The sequence below is a fragment of the Clytia hemisphaerica genome, unplaced genomic scaffold (genome assembly GCF_902728285.1).
Source record: "Clytia hemisphaerica strain Z4C2 unplaced genomic scaffold, Clytia hemisphaerica genome assembly, whole genome shotgun sequence".
Taxonomy (NCBI): domain Eukaryota; kingdom Metazoa; phylum Cnidaria; class Hydrozoa; order Leptothecata; family Clytiidae; genus Clytia; species Clytia hemisphaerica.
The window spans coordinates 70,811-96,012 of record NW_027104291.1 but is presented as its reverse complement, the minus strand read 5'-3'; the positions used below and the strand labels follow the sequence as shown (position 1 = coordinate 96,012).

Here is a 25,202-nt window from a genome sequence, read left to right as displayed (position 1 = left end):
TTATCCGCTTTGTGTACTGTTTCACTTTCTTCGTGCTCATTCATACTTGAAATGATGTATCGGCGTGTCTGACTTTATGATATGCATTGGGATCATGGTCGGATTTAGATTTCGTAGAAGGACTGTTGTTCTTTGAATTAAACCATTTTTTGGAGAGTTGTGGTCTTGGTGAACCATTTATACTGTTCGGTAAACTATTAACGTCTTTGTCAGTGCTTTGCGAGAAATCAGGAGAAACACGTGATGATTTGCGCGAATCAAAAGCTTTCTTTGAATCACGTGACTGTTGAGATTGTAAAGGAGGTCGTGAATGGTTTGAAGAAAATGAATTTTTACGTAAATCTGTTTCCTTCTCTGACTTGGATTTCCGTTTGTCAGAGATGTGAGGTGAAGATTGCACGCTACTTGGTAAACTAAAGAAGTCTTTCTCTGTTGACTGTGATTTTTCTTTCTCCGAACGAAGGGTAGTAGATTTTCGACTTGATTCTGAATGGCTGCGTACAACTTTGTTACCATCTTTAATTGATGATTTATTCGAAGCCTGGCTACTATCTTTAAGCAAAGACTTGAGTGATGAGATATCTTCAATGATTGAGCTGGTGTTACTATTTGATTTTGATAATTTTTTGTTACCAGATTTCTTGAATTGATTTTTCAACCCTTTAAGGAGGGAATTTCGGATTTCATCTTTTCTCGATGAAGAGATACTGTTCGTTAATTGTTGTTCCTCATTGTCAGATTCACCGAGTTCTACCGACTGTTCTTTCTCGGTTTTTAGTGTTGACCGCGTACTTTCTTCCATGTTGGATTCGATTGTGTCATTTTGTCCGTGACCGAACGAGCCATATGTGACGTCATATGGAAGTTTCGGAGATTTTGTTTTTGTGATATCATCACGTGGTGAAGGAGCATTCTCAACATTTAACAGATTGTTCAGTTTATCAGAACGTTTAGAGGCATTCAAACGCGCTGAGGATAAATCTTGAGAATGCTCATCGATGTTTTCTTCACCAGACTTTCTACCAGATGAGATTCGAGGCGTCGAATTTTTGCTATTGGATCGACTATCAGATTTCTTTGAACGAGCAGATAATATATCTTGAGATGTCTCATCTTTCTTGTCATCTTTAGAGCTTCTTCCAGATGTATCACGAGGCGTTGAGTTTTCACTACCAGAGGTTGCATGCTGTTTGGTTAAACTTTCTAAACTTATTCGTGAACCATCTGAGCGAGCGGTATCTAAAGATTCTAAGGGGAAGTCAGACGCAAGTAGTGATAAAGAATTTCGTTTGCTGCTTCTAGTTGATGAAAGTCTTGGCGTGGAGTTATTACTCTTTATTTTAGCGTGATCATCGATTGCATCAAAGTCTTGCGCTGATGAGTTCTCAGAATTCTTCTTGCTGTCACGTTTAGAAGATTTCCTTGAAGAAGTAGATTTGGTAATGTTATTTTCACTTGTTTTCGATGTGTGCGAATGTATTGAGTCTGGTGGAAGTAAATCGGAGAAATCGGAATCGAGCGAGCTTCGTTTACTTGATAGTAATCGGGGAGTCGACTTTTCGTTTTTATGGTCTATAGAAAATTCATTCTCCGAGTTTCGTTTACTACTATGTTTAGATATAGACCTCGGTGTTGAATTTAAACTCGAGGTTTCTTTATCGATCCTGATCGAATTTCTATCGTCTGTTCGTTTCGAATCGTTTAGAAGACCCATCGAAAGACTTTCTGAATCGAGAATAGAGTTACGCCCCGATAAAAGTCTTGGAGTTGATTGTGAACTACCGGGTTGTTTTCCAATAGCATTGCCTTTCTCATGACTAGCTGATGATAGTGTATCAATCAAAGAGTTTCTTTTTCTACTACCCCTAGACCTAGGGGTAGATTTCGCGCTTTCAGGTTGGCTTTCACTCTGGGTATCGTGTTGATCTTTACGAATCGTAACATTGGAATGGTTATTATTATTTTTGAGTGTAAAATGTTCGTTAGATTGTCGCGAAGATTTACTCATACTATTTTGACGAGATAATATCGGAGATAAATCTTCGCCTTCCGAATATAACATGTCAACATCCTCGCCGAAATCATAAGTTTCACTGTTTCTAAGATTTGATGTCTCATTACTTGATGAACTATCTCTTCCCATCGAATCTTCAATTATCGAATTCGTCGGTGAATCACGTGATAAGTCTCGTTTCGTTATACCCTGATCTATTGAGCCTAACGAATCTTCATCAGTTTGGTGACTCAGTAGGTTAGGATCTATAGTTTTTCGGTTATTTATTTCTCCAGTATCAAGTAGTTTCAAAGACTCGTTTATACGTTGTTCAAATTCAGTCTTTTTTGTTAAAGCGCTGTTCATACTAGGCGAATCATCGGTTATTTCATCGCTCTCAGCCAAAGCCTCTGAAGTGTTAGTTTCCGGAGGCTGGAAGTCAAATAACGGTAAATCCGCTGGTTGGTGCTCTTGTTTCGTTTGATACATTTGCTCGAAAATTTCTTCATGTACTGGCTCACTATTTTGCCGTTTTGAAAACTTCTGTTCTAATGTTTCTTCGGTTATTAACTCGTAAGAATCTTCTTGCAGCTGATTAGCCCGAATCAAATTTGATATCTCCGTATTTTCTTCACCGTCCGGGCTAGCCCGTAATCCACGCGCTTGTTGGTTCGGTATATCAAGATTGTTCGATGTTAAAATGTCATCGTTACTTTCCGTTTCTTCCATAATGACCGACAATTCGTCGTCAGAAATAACGATTCGTTCACCTTCCGGTAATGAAAGTCGTTGAAAGTCGGGATCATTCTCGGGGTTGAATGTTCTCGGTTTTTCTTCGTTTTCTGGGTTATAAATTCTTGGTTTATTTTGATTTTCTGGGTTGAGAATTCTCGGTTTTTCGTCGTCCTCAGAATTCAAATCAGGTTTCATTGGATGTGTTTCGTCACCGTCGATTTGCTTGAGTTGCTGAAAAGAAAAGAACAAAAGCTTACAATGGAGAAGGACTTTTCTTAAATTTCGTCCAAAAGGAGGCCAATTTGCTTACAACATAAAGGGCACTTACAGGAGATTGGCCGATTTTTCAGCACCGCAAACCTGGTCATACGTTCTTAACTATCCAGTTACAAAACTTTCTTAGTCAGGCCTTATATGCTGAATCAAATATAGTTATCAAAGTTGTAAATATTGTTGCACATATAAAGTTGCGTAGTTATAGTATTTGGAATGGCTCAAAAATATATTCCAAATGAACTTAGTAATTCTAAATACCTCCATTGACGTTGTTTGATCTTGCTGTGGCCTAGTATCGTCCTCTGGCTCTGGCAATCTTGGTGACGCCATTGATAATGGGCGGGGTGAAGATATAGATTTATTGGTGGCAGTAGTCACAACTTTCTTTAACTGTTCGAAGAAATTGGCGATAATTTCATCTTCGCTTGCACGACGAACAAGTTTGGTATTGGAAGGTTTGGGTTTGAGATCTTTGTCCAGTGCTAATGTAGTTCCATTTACTTGCGATCCTCCTGTGTGGTAGAGAAGAAACAAATAGCAAACAAGAAGGGATTCCAAAGTATTCTTTATGAGAGATTTGAAAATAAAGATAAACTGAATGACATTTTTCCATTATACTATTAGTTACACGGTCAGCAAGGGGTATAATACGGAATATATTAGGTCCCGTAACAATTATCATGTTACCATCTCGCACCTATTACATTAATACACCGTATGATTATAAACGACTGCAGGTGCGCAAGGTTGTGGTTTCGATCCCTGGGTGGGTCAAATCGACTTTGTAATTTAGTACTAAAATGGTACTTGATACCTCTCTGCTTGACGCTCAGCAATTTAAAGGGGTAAGTGGGGGAATCCAAGAAAAAAGAGTGCCGCCCTCCCCTACCTTCAGGTAGATAGTTATCGAAAGAGGAGCCTTCGGGTCGCCTCCAGCTGCGGTCGCAGACTTACTACTTATACAATGGTTGTGTACCATGCTTGAAGAAAAGCTTACCGACGATGATACTGGATTCAGTGTCGTCCGATTCTCGTCCGTCGTTCGTTACCGTACAAACAGAAACACGTGTCACCTGAAAAATTCAAAAGTAGAAAGTTATTTACGACGTACGGGATCCATGTGAGATTTTTACGGGCTATTTTCGAAATTACGGTCTAAAAGGTATAGAATCTAGGACATGAAATTGCTGAGACTCACGTCATAGATTTTATGCCATAGCTTATAGCTTATAGCTTATTCTTCAACTCGATATTGAACTGTCTGTCGTAATATATTAAAAAAGAGACTTTGTGACTAAAGAAATACCATTGAAATCAACATCCAAACCGCAGCCCAGTGTTAACTAAAATGTTTTGACTAAGAAAATCTAAATTTTATTTTAGACTTCAAAGTCTTGCTTGCAGTGCCAGAACAGAATTGGAGTTTACGAATATGTTTAATAAAGGTCCAAGCGTTGTTTCAACGACAATTTAGTGTTATAGCCCTTAGAATAGACGTTGTTCTGACGCCTGATATAATCACCTTATCCAAATTGAGATTTGATATAAGCGCTTTAGTACGAGCCGATCCTAAAACCGTTTGTCTGTGTTCACCGTCTACTTGTATGGAATAGCCTTGAATGTCTCTAGTATTGATTCCTACTGGTATATTCCATTTAACGATTACACTATCACCCATTTGTCGCTCAATTTCAACGTCTGTAGGCCATGGAACTTCGACGAAATTATCTAAAATAAAAATATGGTAAAATATAGTCTTCAAGTCATTTAAATGTACGTTCAAATGGTCATTCTTCTTATAAATTTTATTTCAAACAATATTTCGACCTCCTTAGTGGAGGTATTCGTCAGGTCTACAAACTTTCCGTTGATATATAGTCTTCTTTTTTTTTCTTTTTGAGTGGAGTTTGCAGCCATAATTAAAAGCATTAAGATCGGACTAAGAATGTATTTCGTTTCAGTCACCATCAACAGTTATTTTCTCTGTGGTTCTTGACATACTAGCTTGACTTAAGAGGAACTCTCCGAGCATTCCGTAATTTACTCATTCAAATGGCGTCAAAAAGGCATCAAAAACATTTTTCAAGGGAATCAGCCTTTACACTACCCTCTCCGATGTTTGTTAAGTTGGACAAAAATAATTTGAATTGGAAGGAGAAAGGGCGTGTTGATGATAAGAATACGCACATGGCCTATCTCACCCAACACTCTGTACCCCTCTTTTGGTCCATTACGTTTTAGTGTTTGGCCTTACATTGAAGTGCAATCAGTTCCTTGAAAAAAATATCATATCTATTATGATTTCATGTGACGCCAGGTTGGATATTCGTAAAAATTTGATGTTAGTTACCTTTGCTTGTATCCAATGACATAATCAGATCACGATCATCTATCAATGACGTCACAGGCTGGCCATGTTTGTGGTAATTGTACTTTGCTTTTAGTCGGTTTGTGTTTGCAAGGTATTCGGCTTTAAACGGAAAACATCTCAAGATTCAAAATTCATTGGGTGAAAGAAAAAGTGACTCTAGTGTGTATATACAGTGGTGAAAAGATGCAAAACAAGCCGTTTATGATTTTAATTTATAATTTTGGTACGAGGTTTAGTTTAAATAAGGTCAGACTTTAAAATATTAAGATAATGATGAATTATTTAGTTTTAAGTGCTATTATTTAACAACAATTTATCGGGTTTAAATTTTTATTATATTTTTTAGATTAAGATGATTTAATTATTAAATTTACCAGCCAAAGGGCTTCCGATGTCCTTTTGCTTTTGCTGCAGTTTCTTCTTAACTGAATTGTAAAGGAGAAAACAAATTCATTTCATCGAGAAAATTAGAATAATTGTTGGAACGCTGTATTGTTACCAAGTTGACAACAAAAAATTCCTGCTTCCTCCTTGCTATTTGTTTCAGATGATAACATGCTAGATGAACTTGTTTTGAAATTTTGTGAAAACTGGGCAAGGTAGGGGACTTAAAGTTGAAGGTAGGAAGAATCACATAAAATTTCACTTCATACATCATAGCTTTTCGCTCAAAGATTATTTCTGGGATCGCGTAAAGTTTATGAAATATATGACACAAAATAGTTACAAACCTTCACTCAGGTCAGAGTCCGAAACATCAAATGGTAAGTCTGGAGAAAAAAAATATGGGAACCGTAAAATGTATGGGTCAAAGTAAAAAACATTTGAAAGTAGGAATTCAGGCGATGTCTTTTAGCATTACGTCACTCTGGCTCTTACAATAGCGATCTTATGTATTCGAGGTAAATCGAGGGGGACGGTATAAAGCAAAGTTGACATGCCTCCAAAATCACCGTCTACTTTGCTCGACGACGGTAAAAACAACAAAATACTGTCGTCATTTTAAGTGAGCAAAGGCGATTTAGAGCCGTACATCAACTATCGACTTTGTTTTCGTGCCCTCGATATCGTCCGATACATAAACTCAGAAATAACTGATTGGTTGTTTAAGTTGCATACTTTAGAAGAAGCAATGGAAGTCATTACAGTTGTGTGTATAAATGCTTATTAGCGAGTTTATGTATGTGTGTTTTTCTGCGACGGAGACGGTAAGGTTCTAGCTTGACTAGATCTAGACCAGCTGAGAACAACGGTTAACCAGCACTTTTACCGTCCTCTGTTTTGCAGGTCAGAATTGCGGGTTATTCCAAATCGATTCAGACACTCTACCGTCCTCAAAAGTACAAATACATGAACGAAAGAAAAGAAAAGAAAAAGAGAAAAAGAGAAGGTATTTCCAAGTAAGGAGAGATACAAGCCTAAAACCTGTATGAAATCTTAATAAGATAAATACCTTCGTTGATCGCAAATTCGTCTAAAAATGAAATGAAAAATATAAAGTTAAATAAATATAGCATCTGATTTGAGTTGAGGAGAATTTACTTCAATTATTGGGGTATAAAATAACGAGGCTACCAAAAGATTATCAAAAGGTTATCAAAAAATACTTTCCAATGAGTTTTAAATTGTTACTTCAGCCGGGGAATAAAGATATCACACACCCAAACTGGCTTTCTCAGACCAAATCTGATTGGTCCCCAAGAATGCTAAAAGATTGATAGGATAAAAAAGTTTCATTCTAACCTTCAACTCTTTGAATAAGGTTGGACGGTATTAGACCTCGTTCGCCATTTTTCGTCTCTCCAATATAAAACCCATCCTTCGAAAAAGAAATAACGTATAAAGGAGAATTTTCTTTCAGGAAGGTGTCCGAGATTCCGGGGGGGGGGTACTAGGGTTGCGGGCTGACGGGTTTGTGCTTTTTTGATCTTTCAAGGAGCAAAAAGTAGAAATTTTCCTATTTTCCGACCCTTACTGGGACTGAAATTTAATTTTCTGGTTTCTCCAACCCTTACAGGGACTTGAGGGTCCCAAAAAGGCACCCTTAAGGACGGCACATACCCGCACCCTTCACTTGCCTAAGTACCCCCGCCCCCGGGACGAAATTCTACTCGAGCCCTGAAATCAGCCAGTTTTTTTACTATCTCGTAAAATAAAAGCTTTTTAAATAATCTGACCTCGACCCAATAAGCCTAAAATTTGGTATAATATAAGGGGTGATCAAAGCAAATTTATCAGAAAAAGAGCTAGAATGTAAATTGGGGTTGCGTATAAAAAAATTGCGTACGTACTTTATCAACATCACCATAGATGTAAAGATATTGACCAGCAATCAATGGTAACTCCATCTCATGGTCAGCATTGGGGGAATATAATGATGGGTCGTATGTGTATTTCGCTTGGAATAATTTGACCGGGAAGTCGTCTTTATCATCCAAACTGAAAAATAGACAAAAAAGGAGGTTGATACACAACGTTGTTTGGACGCCCATCTAATGGACGTAAGTTGGACGCTATTTTTTAGGGTTACGAAATTTAAGTTAGAGTGAGAATTTTTAATGCACGATTATGCAAAGAAAACTTATATCATTATTTGTTTGGTGAACAAATCAACACAAAGATAGAGCTTTCATTAAAACCATCTATTTCTGTGACAAGTTGAAAAATTCACATTACTCCATAAACTTAAGTATAGCCGATTATCCTATTTTGGCAGATAACGTTGATCTACCTCGTTCTATCAACTGGCAGTATTTACCTTAGTATACCTCAAAGCACAACATTGTAAGCTAAAATACTAATAATATACGTTAAGCCGCATTCGCAACTTGAACTTATTACGTTTATATTGTAACAACAAATAGAACGAAAAATGCTAAAATGCTCAGCTAACAAGTCTTACTTTCTCAACTGTAGATCTTGATTTTCAATCTCCTCTTCCGGTAATCTTTTACGAGGCAAAGCGTCGTTCTCATCATCGCATTGTAGTTCTTCGACAGATGAAACGTCGTCATCCGTGTCGTCGTCATGACGTGATTTGATGACGTCATGATCATGTGACGTGATACCAGATATGTTTGACATGAAAGGCGGAGGTGGTTGAGCGTCACTGATTGAAGCTTCAGATAAGAAAGAAATGGAAATACAATTGCTGGCATCGAAAAACATTGTTATTTTATATGAAAATTTGGCCCCTTTTTGACCGAGATGCCTTGGAGTTTTTACAAGATACTTCACTAATTGGTCATTTAACCAACCAAATCAAATAAGAGCTAGTAAAAACTCCAACTTGTCCCTTTTGACCTTGGCCAAAATTTCGTTCAAAATGATAGACTATGAAGTAAATCTCTGTCAACTGCAAACCAAAAGGACGATTTCAAAACAAAAAGGGAAGTCACGAGAGGTTTTGAACAGCTGACGTTTTTGCGTTTAGTAAAATCATGAATTGTATATTGCGAGAGTTCGAAGATCACCTAAAAAAACAGCTCGAGGACAAAGACGCCGATCTCCAACTTTTGAAAAATGATCTTAAAGCTGATCCTGGCCTGCATACACTTGAGTTTGCGGAAAAGAAATTTGAAAGAAAACTTGATGAATTCAAATACAGTATCCTATCAACGATAAAAGATGAATGCCAGCAAGCTTTGAAGTCCTATTCAGAAGTCACCAAATCTGGTCTTTCTCAGCAGACGAGTGATACAAACGGAATCAAGATTGCGATAAAACAAGCAAGAGACGAAGAGATAGCCCACGAGATGGAGAAGAGAAGAAGATGTACAAACATCATTGTGCATGGAATGAAAGAGCAAGAGCAGGTATGTGATAATAGTGACACACCCAATCATACTAGGGACTGTGAATGGAGTGAACAATTAGTAAAAGATCTTCATGTCACCTCTAAGATAAAGAAAGTTTTTAGAATAGGGAAGAAGCCCAACCGTCCACTATTGATATGCCTCAATAGTGAGGAAGATAAAGATAAGCTAATGGGAAATCTCCCGTCACTAAAGGGAAACGAAAAGTATAAGGGCATGAGCATCACGGAAGACCTCTGTAGATCCGACCGCGAATGCTATAAAGAACTGTCCCGGCAGGCTAAAGACCGAAATCGTAATCTCACCACGAATGAGTTCATTTGGAGAGTCCGAGGATCTTCAAAAAACGGATTCGACCTAAAGAAGGTTTACAAAAAAACGACACTAAACAACAGCCAAACCAACGTAACAGACAACAACCCAACCAGCCAATAAGGCCAAACAAAAATGATAACGACGATAGCTCAAATGAAAACCCATCAAACCAAAACATGAACAAACCTACAGAAACAACCCCAACAATTAGAGAACTTAGGATAATTTACACAAACGCTGACCAAATGACAAGTAAAAAGAAAAATGAACTGTTAAAAACGGTAATCGCAGAACAACCACATATAATTGCCATCACTGAGGTAAACACCAAACGAGTCTTCGAGAGAAAAGATCAAGACTACTCTTTCGAAAATTACTCCACACCATATAAAACAAATATTGGAATGAAAAAAAGAAGAGGAATTATAATACTAGTTCACAACTCCATTGAACACCGAGTCTGCTAAATTGCGTGGGTTGCGTGGGTGCGTGGGTGCGTGGGTCGATATTTTTGCGTGGGTAATTTTTTTGCGTGGGTGCGTGGGTCAAAATATTTTTTGCGTGGGTCAAAAATTTTGCGTGGGTCATATTTTTTGCGTGGGTCAAATTTTTTGCGTGGGTCAAAATTTTTGCGTGGGTCATATTTTGAGTGGGTCACTATTTTTTTGGTGATTTTTTAGCTAACTCGATTTTTTTACCAAATTAAAACTTTCGAGTTAGCTAAGACGTTTTTTTTGTCAAATTAAAATTGTCAAGTTATCTTATACAAAAATGTGTTGTGTATATATCTACATCTATCTATCTACATACATCTATCTAAACAAAAGCACACAGTTTTTATGTAGTAACACCTTGTGGTTTATATTATTTACTATAACATTATACAGAATCAACACACACCCGTCTAATTTTTGTAGACACACTTCAGGATCACACTTTTGAATTTTAGCATGCTATATTTCAGGATTCCAGTGTCATGGAAATAAACACTATAACTTTAATTTTTTCCTCCCTTTTCTATTGCTTTGAAAAAAAGTACAGCGTCTTTATTTCGTCCAATTTTTTAAATTGGCCTTTAATGTTAAGTACTTATGTACTTACTTAAGGCCTTTAATGTACTTAAATCAAAGAAATTACAAGTGGGGTGGACGAAATAATTGACAACGATTAAATTGTTTAGTAATCGGTCGCCTAATGAATATAACTTTTGTAGAAAAATTTTCAGATTTTGTCGCCATTTGCTTTGTTCTTTAACACTCAAAGGAAACCCAAAAGATTAAAGCGTGCTATAAGAAGCTTTAAAGCTTCTAAAAATATTCTATAAAGCTTCCTCTTATAAAAAGACAGCTAAAGCTATGCAAAATAAACAAAATAAACCTAAACGTGTTATGTAAAACACATCCAACATTTTGGATGTGACCAGTTCGAATTTCAAGGGAAGGCATTTTTTTCGAATTACAGAGAGAATTTTGACCCACGCAAAAATTTTGACCCACACAAAAAATATTTTGACCCACGCACCCACGCAAAAAAAATGACCCACGCAAAAATATTAACCCACGCAAAAATATTGACCCACGCACCCACGCAACCCACGCAATTTAGCACTCTTGAACACCTTATCCTACAAATAGAAACAAAAATTCGATTTGAAGAGGTCTGCCTGATAGAAATAGCAATGCAGAACAAAGACACAATGTTATTTGGCTGCTTTTATAGAAGCCCGACCAAAACCGATACAAACGACTACGATGAAAATAACAAGAACATGAACAAGCTCATAAAAGATCTCTGCTTAAACCCAAAATACACTCACCTATGTCTTGTAGGAGACTTTAACTACGGAAAGATCGATTGGAAACATTGGTCTTCCCCATGCGAAGAAGATAGCAACGAGGAAAGATTTCTCGATGCTCTAAGAGACTCTTTCTTATACCAACATGTCCTCGAACCAACACGCCGACGTGGAACCGATAGGCCATCGACACTCGATCTCATTCTTACAGGGGAAGAAAACCAAGTCTCTGAGATAAAATATCTTGCCCCACTCCATCTCAGTGATCATAGTGTCCTCTTTTTTAAATTCTATGGCTACTTCACTCTCAAGGATGAACTAAATAGATATCAATATAACAAGGCTAACTACCACCTAATGCGAACCCATCTGAGCCAAATAAACTGGTCCACCAACTTCATCCAGCGGTCAGTAGAACTAAATGTAAATGAGAGCTGGGACCTGTTCCTAAAGCAAATGATCGAGCTCCGAAACCTTTATGTGCCAACTTCCAACAAGAACAACAAAGACTTGTCAAATAAGATCAAAAAAGGCAAATGCCCATTAAATTCAAACACTTGTTGCCTAATTAATGAGAAACGAAAAGCACATAGAAAATGGATCAACTCTCTACATGATGAAGACACTGAAAGATATAGAAGAGAGTATGTAACAAGCCGTAATATCGCCAAAAGAGCCCTGACTCGATCCAAAAGAGAATTCGAGAAAAAGATCAGCGAACAGTCCAAAACAAACCCAAAAAGATTCTGGAAATACATACGTAGTAACCTTAAGGCAAGATCTGGAATCCATCCTCTGCTTGAGAATCCAAATGACGAAAACTCCATTAAGTATGACGATAAAAGTAAAGCTGACATCCTCCAGAACCAATTCTGTAGTGTTTTTACGCGTGAGCCACTCGAGGAGCTCCCTGAATTTGATTCTAGGACGAATAAAGAAGTTGAGATCAACATACTCACTGAAACTATAAGGAAAGAACTAAAAAAGTTAAATCCAAATAAATCCCTCGGCCCAGATGAGCTTCACCCAAGGATGCTCAAGGAGCTTGCCGAATACATCGCAGAACCGATTTTCCTGATAATGACAAAACCTTTCAATGAGAGTTGTCTTCCGAAGGACTGGAAGCTTGCAAACGTATCACCTGTCTATAAAAAAGGAAACAAAAACATAGCAGAAAATTATCGTCCAATCAGTTTAAACATCTATAGTTGCCGAATAATGGAAAAGATTCTCAAAACCCATATTATGACATATCTTGATCAAGAGAAATAACTATCTAGCAAACAACATGGCTTCGTCAACCGCCGGTCAACTGTAACACAATTACTAAACTACCTAGATGCTTGCACCGAAGATATTGGAAACGGTAAAGCCGTAGACGCAATATACTTTGACTTTGCAAAAGCATTCGACTCAGTTCCTCATCAACGTCTCCTAATCAAATTGGAAGCATATGGGATAAAAAACAAGTTGCTTGAATGGATCAAAGACTTCCTGAAGGATCGATCCCAGATTGTCAAAGTAAACGGAGTTGAATCGGTGCAAAAAGCAGTGCTCAGTGGAGTACGTCAAGTAGTGCCCTAGGGCCTACCCTTTTCGTTCTCTATATCAACGATGTACCAGAATCCGTTAAGTCAAAACTATTCCTTTTTGCTGACGACACCAAACTCGTCAATAAAGTGGAATCAGTTGAGGATGCACTAGTAATACAAAACGATATTAACCAACTACAAAAGTGGTCCGAAACATGGCTATTAACTTTTCATCCTAACAAATGTCATGTGCTAACCCTAGGAAAGCCAAATAATATCAAACATGTACACGAATACACACTAGGGGATAAAATTCTTGAACGTGTATCATTCGAAAAAGATCTTGGTGTTATCATCGATAAGAATCTCTCCTTTGACCAACACATATCAAATCAGGTGTGAAAAAAGCTAATTTCATGGCTGGTCTTATCAGGCGGACCTTCACGTACCTCACTCCAGAACTGTTTCGAAAACTGTACGTAACATTTGTCAGACCACACTTAGAATACGCCCAGGTTATCTGGTCACCAAAACTGAAAAAACACGCGAGATTGATGGAAGGGTGTTCAGCGACGCGCATCTAAAACAGTTGAGACATGTGGACAGCTAAGCTATGAAAATCGAATGCAAAGAATCGGAATAACTAGTCTAAAATACAGACGCGAGGTAAGTGACATGGTTGAGATCTTTAAACATCTAAACTATTATGACAAATCTTGCATCCCTAAGAAATGTAACCAGCGAGGGAGACCTATGAGAACGCACGACTCTGAATTAGTAGTAATCTTTGGGAACGATGGTGTTCGCGGTCCGCAGAGTAACTCCCTATACTATCGGGGCATTAAGCAGTGGAATAGTTTGCCTTCTAAAGTAGTCAACTCATCCTCAGTGGAAGAATTTAAAGAGACCCTTAGTGTGGCCTGGAAAGCTAAAAAGTTTGAATATGATTGAAAGTGTCACTATTGTTGCATACCTGTCTATATTAACAATGTAAATAATTAACCCAAAATGTATGAGCGATTCATAGAGGCCCATGTGTCCGCACGGTGGCCTGCGAATTTGTAAAACAATATTATATTATTATTATATAGGCAGTACACACCTATGACATAACCAAAATCGTGGTAAAAAGAAAATAAAACCTACTGGCATCACTTTGTGAAATTGCCAATTCGTCGATTCGTTTTGCAGCAAAATCCATCAAATTGTCGGATTTAATCGAAAAATCTACAACATAAAAAAAAATTAGTGAAATACTATATAGTTAGATAGAAACTTGAGATTATTGCTATTTATATTGAGCTTTTGCTTGTTTATTCAACGTTTGAAACGCGATAATATCGCTTTGAAGCCATACAGTGTCTTTCTTCATTCTTTGTTCCCTTCTGAGCTTGACTCCAGAGAATTTCAAATTTATAGAATCTACCATTTCCCCAAATGAGAACGGTTTCTACGATGTAAGAATTCAGCTCAGTCTAAGTCTAACTTTATTATCTACATTATATATGGTCGTTGCAAAAAACATAACTTACTTTCGTCCTCTATTTCGCTATTTTCAACTGATGACGCCGCGGCAGGTTTTGTTATTTTAATGGTCACGTGATTATTTGGTGTGTTCTCATTGGCTGTTGACGAAGCCATGAGTGGTTCTTTTGGTGAATCGAACACGTTGTCAGATAAACGGTAATGGTTGGAAGAAATTTTATTGTCTAAAATGAAGAATAGAAAGAAACCATATTTCAGGGCTGAGCTGGTCACTTCTCGTTCCAAACTTTCCATTCCAAACGTCGCTTTTATCAGGGGGTTTCAATTTCGAGTTGAGAACTGATTTACTGTGAAGTGTTATAAAGGCCCGTTTCCACATCTCTCAGACTTGAATTACAGAGCTAGATGTAGTTTGTTCGACCACTAAAGATCAAAAGGCTCAACCCAATCTGGTATTACCAAATGCTCTAATCTCCTATATCATCGGATATGATTAGAAAAAAATTATTCCGCCAGAATTTGATGGAATTTAAAATACAGAAACAAAGAAAAGTGCTAGGTTAGATATGTCATCAGAAATGAGTTTCCTTAGCTTGAAACTCAATGGTTAAACGTCTATGGCTACACATTTTCATTGAGGCGGGGCTGTCTTTATTTTTCAGTACTTTAAAAGACTCAAACTGTTCTTATGTTGTTCCTATTTGGAGGCTTTGTTCTTGTTGTTCTTATTTTCTGATGTTTTTGAGCCTCGTTGTTCTATTAAAATTGTTCTTGTAAAAAAAAGGAGTGTTGTATGTTTTTGTTTTGCAACAAACTGTATGTTAACTTACTATTGTGATGATCAGAATTCGTTTGTACGGCAACCGAGTGAAACACCATATTAGTGTTCTCTTTAATTTGTTGATTGAGTTGTAATGCCGTCTTCCGTAACAATTGATTCTGTTGGCAAGCTTCATGCAGTTCACGCTGCATGTCCGAAATTTCGCTGCCGTGGTGTGTTTGAAAATCGGATAGTTCCTGGGAGAGAAAAATAGAATAGAGTTCTCTTAGGTTTTGCGAGGTTATGTAACTTGGGAGGAAATCCGTCATAGTGGAATTTGAGGGTCTATCTCAGTAACAAATTATTAGTATCATTTTCGTGTACATTTATTACGCATGCGCCTACCTGATGAAGTTTGTCGATTTCCAGGTCTCTTTCAACAAGTCTATTTTGAACATCTGTCTTCTCAAGTAAGAGATTCTCGAGGCGTTCTTCATGAAGTGAAAGTTTCTAAAAAAGTATTATAGCTTTTTGATAACACTTTCCTAATGACTTACAGAAGCTAAACCATATTGTCGACTTTTCTTGAGCACGCAACGAATCAATAATAGATACAGTCCTCTTTAGAAAAGAAACAAACAGAAAGTTATGACCAAGGAATCATTATGTCTTTGGACGTATCCATGTGTTTTTATTATAGTTTTATAAACTTTCAAATATACTTCATTGTTTTTGAGTTTTCATATACTTTTTGAAAAGGAAAGTGAGGAATTTCGAGATGTAGGAATCCTCTAGTTTATTTTACTGGAATTAGTACCATCAAAATAATAAGGAAGTAAAGTTCAGATAGAAGTCGACTCTGTCGATCTGGTTTATGATAAACGTGATCTCGTAAAACAAACAAACTTGATGGTAACTGAGATTTTGTTCGAAGGATTTTAAAGATCGAAGTTCGAATTAGAGAGAGTTGACCTCGCTGCAAAATTGGACATTATAGTGAGAGATTCCATAGTATTTTCCCCACAATAAATTTTCACCCGCATTTCCCTTCACTTCTGTTGGCTGTTCAAAAGCTTACCTTATTCAAAGTTGATATAGTCTGTTTACAATATTCCATTTCAGAAAATAGTTGGTTGTATTCTTCTTCTTTTTCGTTCATCCGATTTTTCAAAATGTCAAAATCTTTTTCAAGCTGTATTTAAAATGAAAGAATATTGGAAACTAACGGAACTGAAATTCGCAGTACAAGGGTATGGTATAGGTGGTGCTTTTAGTGAGACTTATTTCTGGTTTGACCTGACACTCAAAATCGCAAAAATTTATAAAAAGTTCCTGAAAAGATTAGTCCTGTTAATGTAAGGTAGATTGTTCTGAAAAAAAGAAAACTTTTTCAGGATTGGTTACCCTTAAATTAGACTTCAATCGACATGAACTAAAACTCGAATTTCGTTGAAGTTCGAATTAGTGAAAGTTGGGTTAGAACTCAATTATAGTATACCACAGATTTTCAGAACTGGGATTTCGATTATACAAAAACGCATTTAAGGATGGCGGTAGAGGGCTATGTGTGACAGCATATTATACATAGTCAGCAGTTTATGGATCATTTGATACCGCTTATTGATAAGCTCTGGTAATATTTCTTTACAAGCAGAAAAATAAGCCCCTTCCCATTTCAAAGAGGATCGGTAAGTGATAAAGTTCGAGGGAAGAAGAATCGTTCAATGTTTTTTTTTTTACTTTTTGACTATTTTTGCCCTTTTGAAAATGTAAAAATATTAAAAGTGAAAAGAATGAACATTACCTTAATCATGGATTGAATTTTGCGTGACAATTTTTCATTTTCTTCCTCCATATTCTTTAGACTTAATCGTTGGATTTCGTTTTGCTTTTTCTAGACGAGTTAAATTTCACAAAGATTCACCAACATCACTGGTACTAATCCTCTAATAATTATTTATGAGGACATTATCGTAGAACATTGACCAAATAGCTAGTTTATGTATTCGAGATAAATCGAAAAAAACAGTATAAAACAAAGTTGACATGTCGCAAGAATCGCTCGACGGCGGTAAAACACCAAAATACCGTCGACTGTTTAGATGAGCAAAGGCGATTTAGAGCCGTACACCAACTACCGATTTTGTTTTACGTCGACTCATCGTCGCCCTCGATATCCTCCGATACATAAACTCGCCAATGTCAAACAGCATGGGTAGAGGCGATAATTTACGTGGATAGCCCATTAATCTAGGACTTTTTAGTTAGTCTTTACACTTTAGATTGTTTTCACGGGATCCACGGCCAACCGGCTCAGCTATCTTAGAATTGAATGGAACATTGGAAGGAGCGTGGATTTGAAGAGCGAGTTCTTCGTGTGAGGAATATCCTTAGAGCATTGTCCAGGGGAGGGACGAGAGTTTTTACAAGCTCTTATTTTATTTGGTAGGTCGTTAGCTAGTAATAAAACAGTTTTGTTACTTTTTCTAAAGAACGCGTCATTTTTATTACTTTAAGTGACCAATTATAAAAATCCATCTCATCTGCCACAGCCAGGGGTGTTATTACATTTGACAAAATAATGATTAGAAAACCTGAAAAAGCTTCTATCGAGTACGACGAATTGTACATACGATTTGTTGATGGCGATGTTGTTCTTCAGCCATTTCTCGTTTCAAGAAACCCATCTCTTGTTGTGTCGTCATCAAGCTTTTACTCTAGTAGAAAGAAAAAGGGAAATAGAAACCAGCTAGTCTCCGAGATATTTCTGATTACTTTGCTTTGGCACGTATTCACTCGAAAAAGCCATAGTTTTGTAAGAGAACATGCCCTGATTGGCGCACCGCTTTGATCTTTTTTGGGATTAATGTTAAATTAGCTTTGCGCGCAGCGATCGGCTAAAACAAAACAATCGCAGCAGAATTCAAAGCCAATCACAACAATGAACATTAGAACCCAGTCGCTTTCACTTTCGTTTTCAAGTAAAAGGCGGTTTTGAATATTTTGGCTGAACAACCAGGTCAGATCGCCAAATTCATCATATCCCTTTAAAGTAGAGCGTGGCATGCGCAGAATGGATGATCCTGGATGATCTGTTATGAGATTAGAAATCAGCCTGATACCGGTCTTTAGGTCTATTTGTTGTTACTCGAAATTTTGCATCCAAATTGCACACAGCTAACTGGCCATTCGTTATAATTAATTATCTAAGCAGAATTTTCAGGTCAATCGTTGAAACGAAAATCTCTTCAATCTAACTATGTATCTATATACTATACACGTATACTGTTGTTTTACAACCTTAGAAAAACCCTTTTTAGGCTGAGAAAAAATATGAGATTGAAAGAAAATTCTAAGACTAAAATAGAGTAACGAGAAAAAAAAGTTGATAAAATACAGCTGCTACCTGCTTCGGAAGACAAACTTTAAACCGATCAGAATTGAATTATATATACTCTAAATATGAGATACGATGAGAAGTTTGAGTAGCGAATATCGTTACCAAAATAGTGATATAATACCCAGACAAAATTTCATGATTTCAAGAGATAATACTTTTTTTTTAAAACAAACCAGTAAATTTTTGCTGTTGTTTTTCTTGGCTATTTTTTATCTATAAGTTTTACGGCAAATTTTAGTCATTTTACTTAAAAACTAATAAAGGTTTAGTATTTTAAGCGTGAGTTCGAAAATATCAGGCTCAGATTTTTATTAATTCGTTCTCCGGCTTTGACTTTTCATTCTTATAAAAATTGTTATTTTTAAAAAAAGTATGAAAAAGTTAACGTAATTCAAAACGGTTGGAAACAGTTCCACTTATTACGTCACGAGTAAGCTGTTTTTGGCAAAAATAAAAAAAATTCCATTAACATGTTGATTGGCGAAAAGAAAAAGCTTACCACTCATTAAAACCTGAAACATTTCTCTCGGAATATTAGAGACAACATCAAGTTTTTCAAGCATCAATTGGCTTTTCCAGAAATAGTCCGTGCCCCCTGTCGAGGATATCGGATATCCAGGGGGTAAAGTGTCTTTTCAAGTAAAAAATACGATATCCAGGGGTAAGTATCTTTATAATAGAGGATATCCAGAGGCTTGCGCATATTTTTAAAGGTGGATATCCAGGGGGTCTTTACTAATAAAGTAGGCTATCCAGGGGGGTTCGATACTTCAAAAAATCAATATCCTCAACAGTGGGAGTAAAATTTTTCTGGAAAAGCCCAATTTCCGCTAAGCCTGCTAAGGAACCACTAATTGTGAAGCAACCAAATCCAAGTAGCATACAGCGAATAAGTTAAAATTATTGAGATCGGATGGCATTCATCTATTCTGTTGAAATACTTGATACATAGATTATTAGCTTCTAACGAGCAGTTTTGTTTCAAGAGGTCTCATATTATGATAAGTGGAATAAAGTCTATAATTGCAGATATTGTGTTAGTCTGAATCCCAGTCGTCTTCTTCAAAACCGCAGGTAGTATAAGAAGCACGGAAATCCGTTAGTATACGTCAGCAACACTGACCTTTATATATCCCTGGACCAAACTACTCAAACCAACAAAATTTTCGATCAGAGTTTTTTTCAATTGGTACCATAATGGCGGCATTACTCAATAGCGGTAAAAATGCATCGAGAGCGCTATATCTACTTTTCCTCGAATACTTTTGATGATGTAGCGCCGTTAGACGTTAATTTTTAACATTGCGATGGCTTCTTCTCGGGTACCAATTCCAAAAAAACTTCGATCAAAGGTGACAGATATAGCTTGGTCCCGGCCTATATAAAAGTCAAGTGGTCAGCAGCCAATTTTTTGGTTGGTAGCCTTCAACCGCGGATACGTGGGTGGAACCCGATTGAAAACAGCTACTGAGAAAGGGTTCAGATGATTTCTCTTCCATATTAAATTTGAACGTTTTAAGAACACTCATCTCAGCGCTGACGGCTTTTCACAAAGTTTTGAATAAACTTGATAAATCAAAATTAAACATCTATTCTGCAAATGCAAGATATCACTATCTTTTAACTCTACACATAATCTAAAAAAAGAATTCCCCAACTCACCAGAGCAACGCATTCTTCTTCTTTTGATTCTAGTTGTTGATTAATTTCTTTCAGCAGTTTCAATTTCTTCGACAAGTCTTCTTTGATTTGTAGACATGAGGTGTGAAGCTGTTGAAAGTCTGAAAATTCTTTCACGATTTTATTTTTCGATTCTTTTAAGGTGTTGTATTCTTCTTCTGAGATCCTTGGCTGAAAAATGAAAACACAAACTTGAAATAAAGATTTTGAAGTTTTGGGGAGTTCTTCTTATTTGGATCTGAAGCATGTTGTCAGTTTTTCTGTGTCATTTCTTCAATTTCTTCTAATAATATGCTAAACTTCGGGAAAGGCTTTTTTGGTGGAAAAATGAGTGTGAAAGGCTGAAAAGGAAAAAAAGTGCGATGTGATAATTATCAAACTTGGATGAAAAAAAGAAGGTTAATCAAAAAAGGCTAAATAAACATCAAATGAAAATTTGGATTTTTTTACATATACTAATAATTTCAAACACAAAAAAATACACAGCATGCATCTCCACGATTATCTTGTTTTAGGCCTAAAATAAAATAACCCTCAAAATATACCATACTTAACTCCCAACATGGTCCAATTTTCATGTATAAAAAACACTATGAAAATATTAAAATGAAAAAATAGAGAAAGAAAAGCACAAGATAAGACTTGCTAAATATCTTATCTTTTCTTTTTCGTGTAAATAACTACAAAGGAATTTTTTTATCAAAAGTTGTAAAGATAGAAGAACATGAAAGACTAAGTTTCAATATATTATTTTCGTATGAGAGCTTATAAGGAATTTGTTGAAGTACTTTTAAGTTCGTAATATCAATACTCTGTATTAGGGCAACTAAGATATTTTGATATTCAGACAGCTAGAACACAATTTCAGTTTGCGATAGATTGAGCGAATGGGCGAATCTCTACACCGTTACTACGATGATTCCAAGAATTTTAGTTTTAAAAGGGGTTAAATGCTTGGGTTTAAGTTGTCTAGATAAACGCATCTATTCACATTATTAAAAACTTAGATATTATACTTCTAGTAGCTTTATTAAAAGTTATAAAAACATTTAGTTTACACTTCGAGACTTCTCATCAACAGTTTTTAACTTTCCAAGGCGAGTTTTGACATTAGAAGCTTATAACTTTTGAACCACTAAAAGTAACTTCAAAAATTTTAAGTTTGACTTTTTACTTTATAAAAATTCATGTCATTACAGATATAATAAGCATACGAACTATTTTATTTGCCCGGCATCGCCCAGAGCAAATTAAACTTACAGTTATGGGTGGAGATTTGAGTTGCCGCTCCAAACGGAGTCGTTCTTTTTCTGATAAATGAAGGGATGCTTCTAGTTCCTAATTACAATTAAAAGTGAAAATACAATTTAGATCATGTATACATCTAAAAATATAAGGTATCAAGAAACTGCATTAAAAGAATAAATTTCCACAGGAAGAAATTTTCTTGAAATTGAATTTTGGGGTTCACAGCTCAAAATTTGGAATTTTCGCAGAATTCAATTTTTTGGTTGAGAGAATTTTTTTGTTCATAATATGGCCTATTTCGTATTTTGCCCTAAAAAGACCAATTTTAGAGGTAATCCAAAAAATATTTGTGTTTTGCAGAATTTAACTTCGCAGATTTGTCAAAAAAGCGTGAAATTAAATTCCACAAAAAAATTTTCTGTGAAAATTTCTTCCCTGAAGGTAGATAACTTCTCTTGAAGGGTCTTGAACAGAAAAAGATACATTCTAAAAAACAGATTCCCTGACTCTTTTTCATTTTTTATCTTCATAAAAGCTTTTTCATAGCATAAAATTAAAAGAATTTTCATTTTCTTACCTCTATTCGAGGACTGTTTTGCTTTAATTTTTCAATTTCTTGCTCTTTTATTAACATTGCACGTGCATGCTCCGTCAAATCTTTGGCTCTTTGTTTTGAGAATGATGCCTTGATCTTTCCTTTACTATCTTCTTGATTTTCCACATCTCTTCTCTATATAAAAAGGAAGGAGGCAAGTGAATTGCCAGATTATCAACTGATGATTTTGATGGGAAAATAAAACAGAAGTGTTGAAACTCTCTAATTTTATTCTTTAAGAAGTCAATAATGTTCTTCGAGTTTGAGAAGGTTCAAATTAGAGTACTTTATATCATACAGCCTTACAGTAGAGGGAATCGCAGTTCTAGTTAGAAGTCTAAAGAGAGGATGTTCAAAAAATAGGGTTCTATATAAAAAAGAGGCTGAAAGAAAACTCATGCTGAATTTATGCTGATATTACATATTTTCAAGGAATGATTCAACTTACATAGTCATCAAATTCAATCTGGACATTTTTAGCTTTTTCCTCAAGTTTTTTAGCAATGGCTACCAGTTCTGAGTTTCTTGTTTTCAGTTGTTTCACTTTGCTGTCCAATCGAAAGGATTTACTCAAGTCAAATGTATGATTACCAGTCGAGTTCAAGTTCTTAAATAAAGGTGATATATTAGAGTTATATTTTAATTAGAGTTTCTAATATATTTTTTGAACTAGCGATAAGAATTCATTCTAGAAAGTCTTGTTTGGGAAATTTTCAACTTTGATGCAATACAAATCACTTAAATAAGAGCAAATTATTTGCAATTCTGATAATTAAAAAATATATACATTGTTACTTACATCCTTTTCCAATTGTCTAATTTTCAAGTATGCCGCATCTAGTTGATTTTTAAGTTCAGCATTCTTTGACTGCAAGCTTCGAGGGTGGTCGTTTTTCTGCAGTAAAAAGTTTAATCACATTAGCTATAAACATTTGGTAACTTATAAGGCTGCTATATGTACAATAGATTAGTAACCATTCATGGAGTTTGAGTTAGTGACATATTTAATTTTCTTCTTTCTTGCTAATGAAAGTGCTTTCTAGGTATAGTATCATATTCAATTTGAGTTTTAATTTTGCAATTGGTAACTTCAAACTGTTACATAGTTCCTATAGTGGATTTGCTTTTGACAAGCAAAACATGAAGGAGGAAATTTTGAGTCTCCAAAAATTTCATAGACAGAAATCTGGTGTAAAAAATTACTCCATCCATTCAGGCCGGAAATTATCTGCTCCATATACGCTAATACTCAGGCTAATACTTTATAGAACTTAAACACATGGGAAGATTTGCAGCATAATCGCACGATGAGTTATTTTTTCTTATTTGACGCTCCTTCAAAGAGAGCAATTAATCGTTAATTGCATCCTGTAGAGAGCAATAACTTAACCGGATTAAATTTCGCAAGCTAAGAAAATTAATTGCGAAATTTCCTGGATTTAATTTCGCGAGTCAGAGTTTTGAAAAATTTTGCGTGGATTTAATTTTGCGAATAAGCCAGAAAACAGCTGAAAATAAATGGAGAATTGGAACTAGTTTCTCTGCCAAAAATACAATTTTAAAAGTTTTGTGGTGGAGTCAGGAATGTCACGCTTTTTCGCGAGTTTTAATATCTAATTTCCCCGCTTGTTTTACTTGCATCATTTGAAGTGTGGAGTATTGGTTATGTAAAAGACCGTTGCGTTCACCTAAAGGAGTATTGGCAGAGCAAGAGCTTTCAAAATTGTCTCAAATGTCCAAAATTATTCTAAAATATCAGAAATTTGCTAAAATGTCAAAAATTTTGTGAAACTTGGAAACTTTTGGTTCAGGAAAGTTAGTTGTTTCAGGTTTAACACTAACATCCAGCCCGTGTCAAGTTCGAATGAAAATTGCAATTGAACCAATCGAATGTAATCCACTGCGATCGAATAATTGCGATTCGATTGTCGAACTCAATCAAATCTCAATCAAACAGCCGATTCTGGGGTAATATTAAATTGACACCGCCTTGTAACAATAACAACATATAATTACATTATATTTTACTTACATCAGCTGTAAATGAGCTCGACAACAGCACATTTTTGTCAAATTTCTCTTCAAAATGCTCCTTTTCTTCTGTGACTTTCAAAACACAAGAATCCAGACGTGAGATCTCTGCATCTTTATCTTGTAAAGATTTTCGTAAAGTTTGCAATTCTGAGACACTTTGGGAATTTTCTCTTCTCGCTTGTCGTAAAATTTTCTGTAATTCTCTTTCATGGTCAACCTTCATCTTTTTCATCATTTCATTTTTTTGATTCATTCCAAGGAGCAGTCCAGAATATCTGTCTTCAAGATTTTCATTTTCTTTGCTTAATTTAGTTAGTTCAATTTTCAGTCTTCCAATTTCATTATCATCATGATTCGGTGCATTTCCAAACCTATTTCTTCTGGAAGAGCTACTGGTTGCATATTGCAGTTGTCGATTTAAACGTTCAGTCTCTTCATGCATTGACTTTCGCAAAGTTTTAATTTCCTCATCTTTAAACTTTATAATCTGTTTTATTTCAGCATCTTTATCTCGATTGAGACTTTCTTTCAACTTCTTTGTTTCTACTTCACTTAAGTTCTTCATTTTTTGTGTAACTGCTTCGATACTCAAGCTATTTGCCCGTTCATACTGGTCTTTCATTCGTTTAATATCAGCTACTTTATCTCTATGGGTTTGTTTTGATTTGATTTTCTCCAGCTCAATTTCAGCTTTTAATCTTGTAACATGGCTTCTCAATTCTTCATTTGCTCGTTTTAAATTTTTGCTGCTACTACGTCGAAAACTCCCATTTCGAGATGCGAAAGGATTGTTGTTATTATTGTCATTATCCCATTTGCTAGAGACCGTATTTTTATCAGATTTTTCAGTTTTACTACTTCCTCCATTGACAGACAAAACACGAGATAAATAACTGTTCTTCTTTGTTCCGTTTACTGTTGAAGTTGTTGAAGGCATAATTCAGCATTGATGGAAAAATAGCTATTATCTAAATCAAAAAGGTTTCATATATTATTTAGATGCATAATATGAGCGAAATGAATTGGCTAAGTATATCAGCAATTCGTAATTCACGATAGATTTCTTCAATTCCATCAATCATTGAAGAAAAGTTTGACATAATCTTGCAAAACGACAAAAAAATCAACCATTTCCTCAAAGTCTTAAAAAGTGTCAGGCTCAATCTCG

The 25,202-nt window shown here is 35.8% G+C and overlaps 1 protein-coding gene across 1 annotated transcript; it reads right to left on the bottom strand.

Annotated features, from left to right (window-relative positions):
- Positions 1-40: 40 nt before the first annotated feature.
- Positions 41-25,202, bottom strand: LOC136817107 (serine-rich adhesin for platelets-like). The gene is made up of 24 exons (XM_067073445.1): positions 24,033-25,202; positions 22,800-22,895; positions 22,449-22,607; positions 21,983-22,135; positions 21,418-21,495; positions 20,140-20,328; positions 17,711-17,794; positions 16,882-16,971; positions 16,156-16,269; positions 15,483-15,587; positions 15,148-15,334; positions 14,365-14,541; positions 13,979-14,059; positions 8,278-8,494; positions 7,667-7,814; positions 7,119-7,194; positions 6,829-6,849; positions 6,107-6,145; positions 5,750-5,800; positions 5,355-5,474; positions 4,527-4,732; positions 4,002-4,077; positions 3,263-3,516; positions 41-2,959 (listed from the first exon to the last, which is right to left on the bottom strand). The coding sequence occupies exons 1-24, from the start codon at positions 24,969-24,971 to the stop codon at positions 41-43; spliced, it is 6,579 nt and encodes a 2,192-aa protein (XP_066929546.1). The 5' UTR covers positions 24,972-25,202.

Bases quoted from the DNA above. Each gene is read 5' to 3' on its own strand.
- LOC136817107 (XM_067073445.1), bottom strand. From the start codon at position 24,971: ATGCCTTCAACAACTTCAACAGTAAACGGAACAAAGAAGAACAGTTAT. The intron at 14,060-14,364 runs GTAAGTTATGTT...TTTATGTTGTAG, and splicing joins TAGCGAAATAGAGGACGAAA to ATTTTTCGATTAAATCCGAC. The intron at 6,146-6,828 runs GTATTTATCTTA...TTTTTTCTCCAG, and splicing joins CGAATTTGCGATCAACGAAG to ACTTACCATTTGATGTTTCG.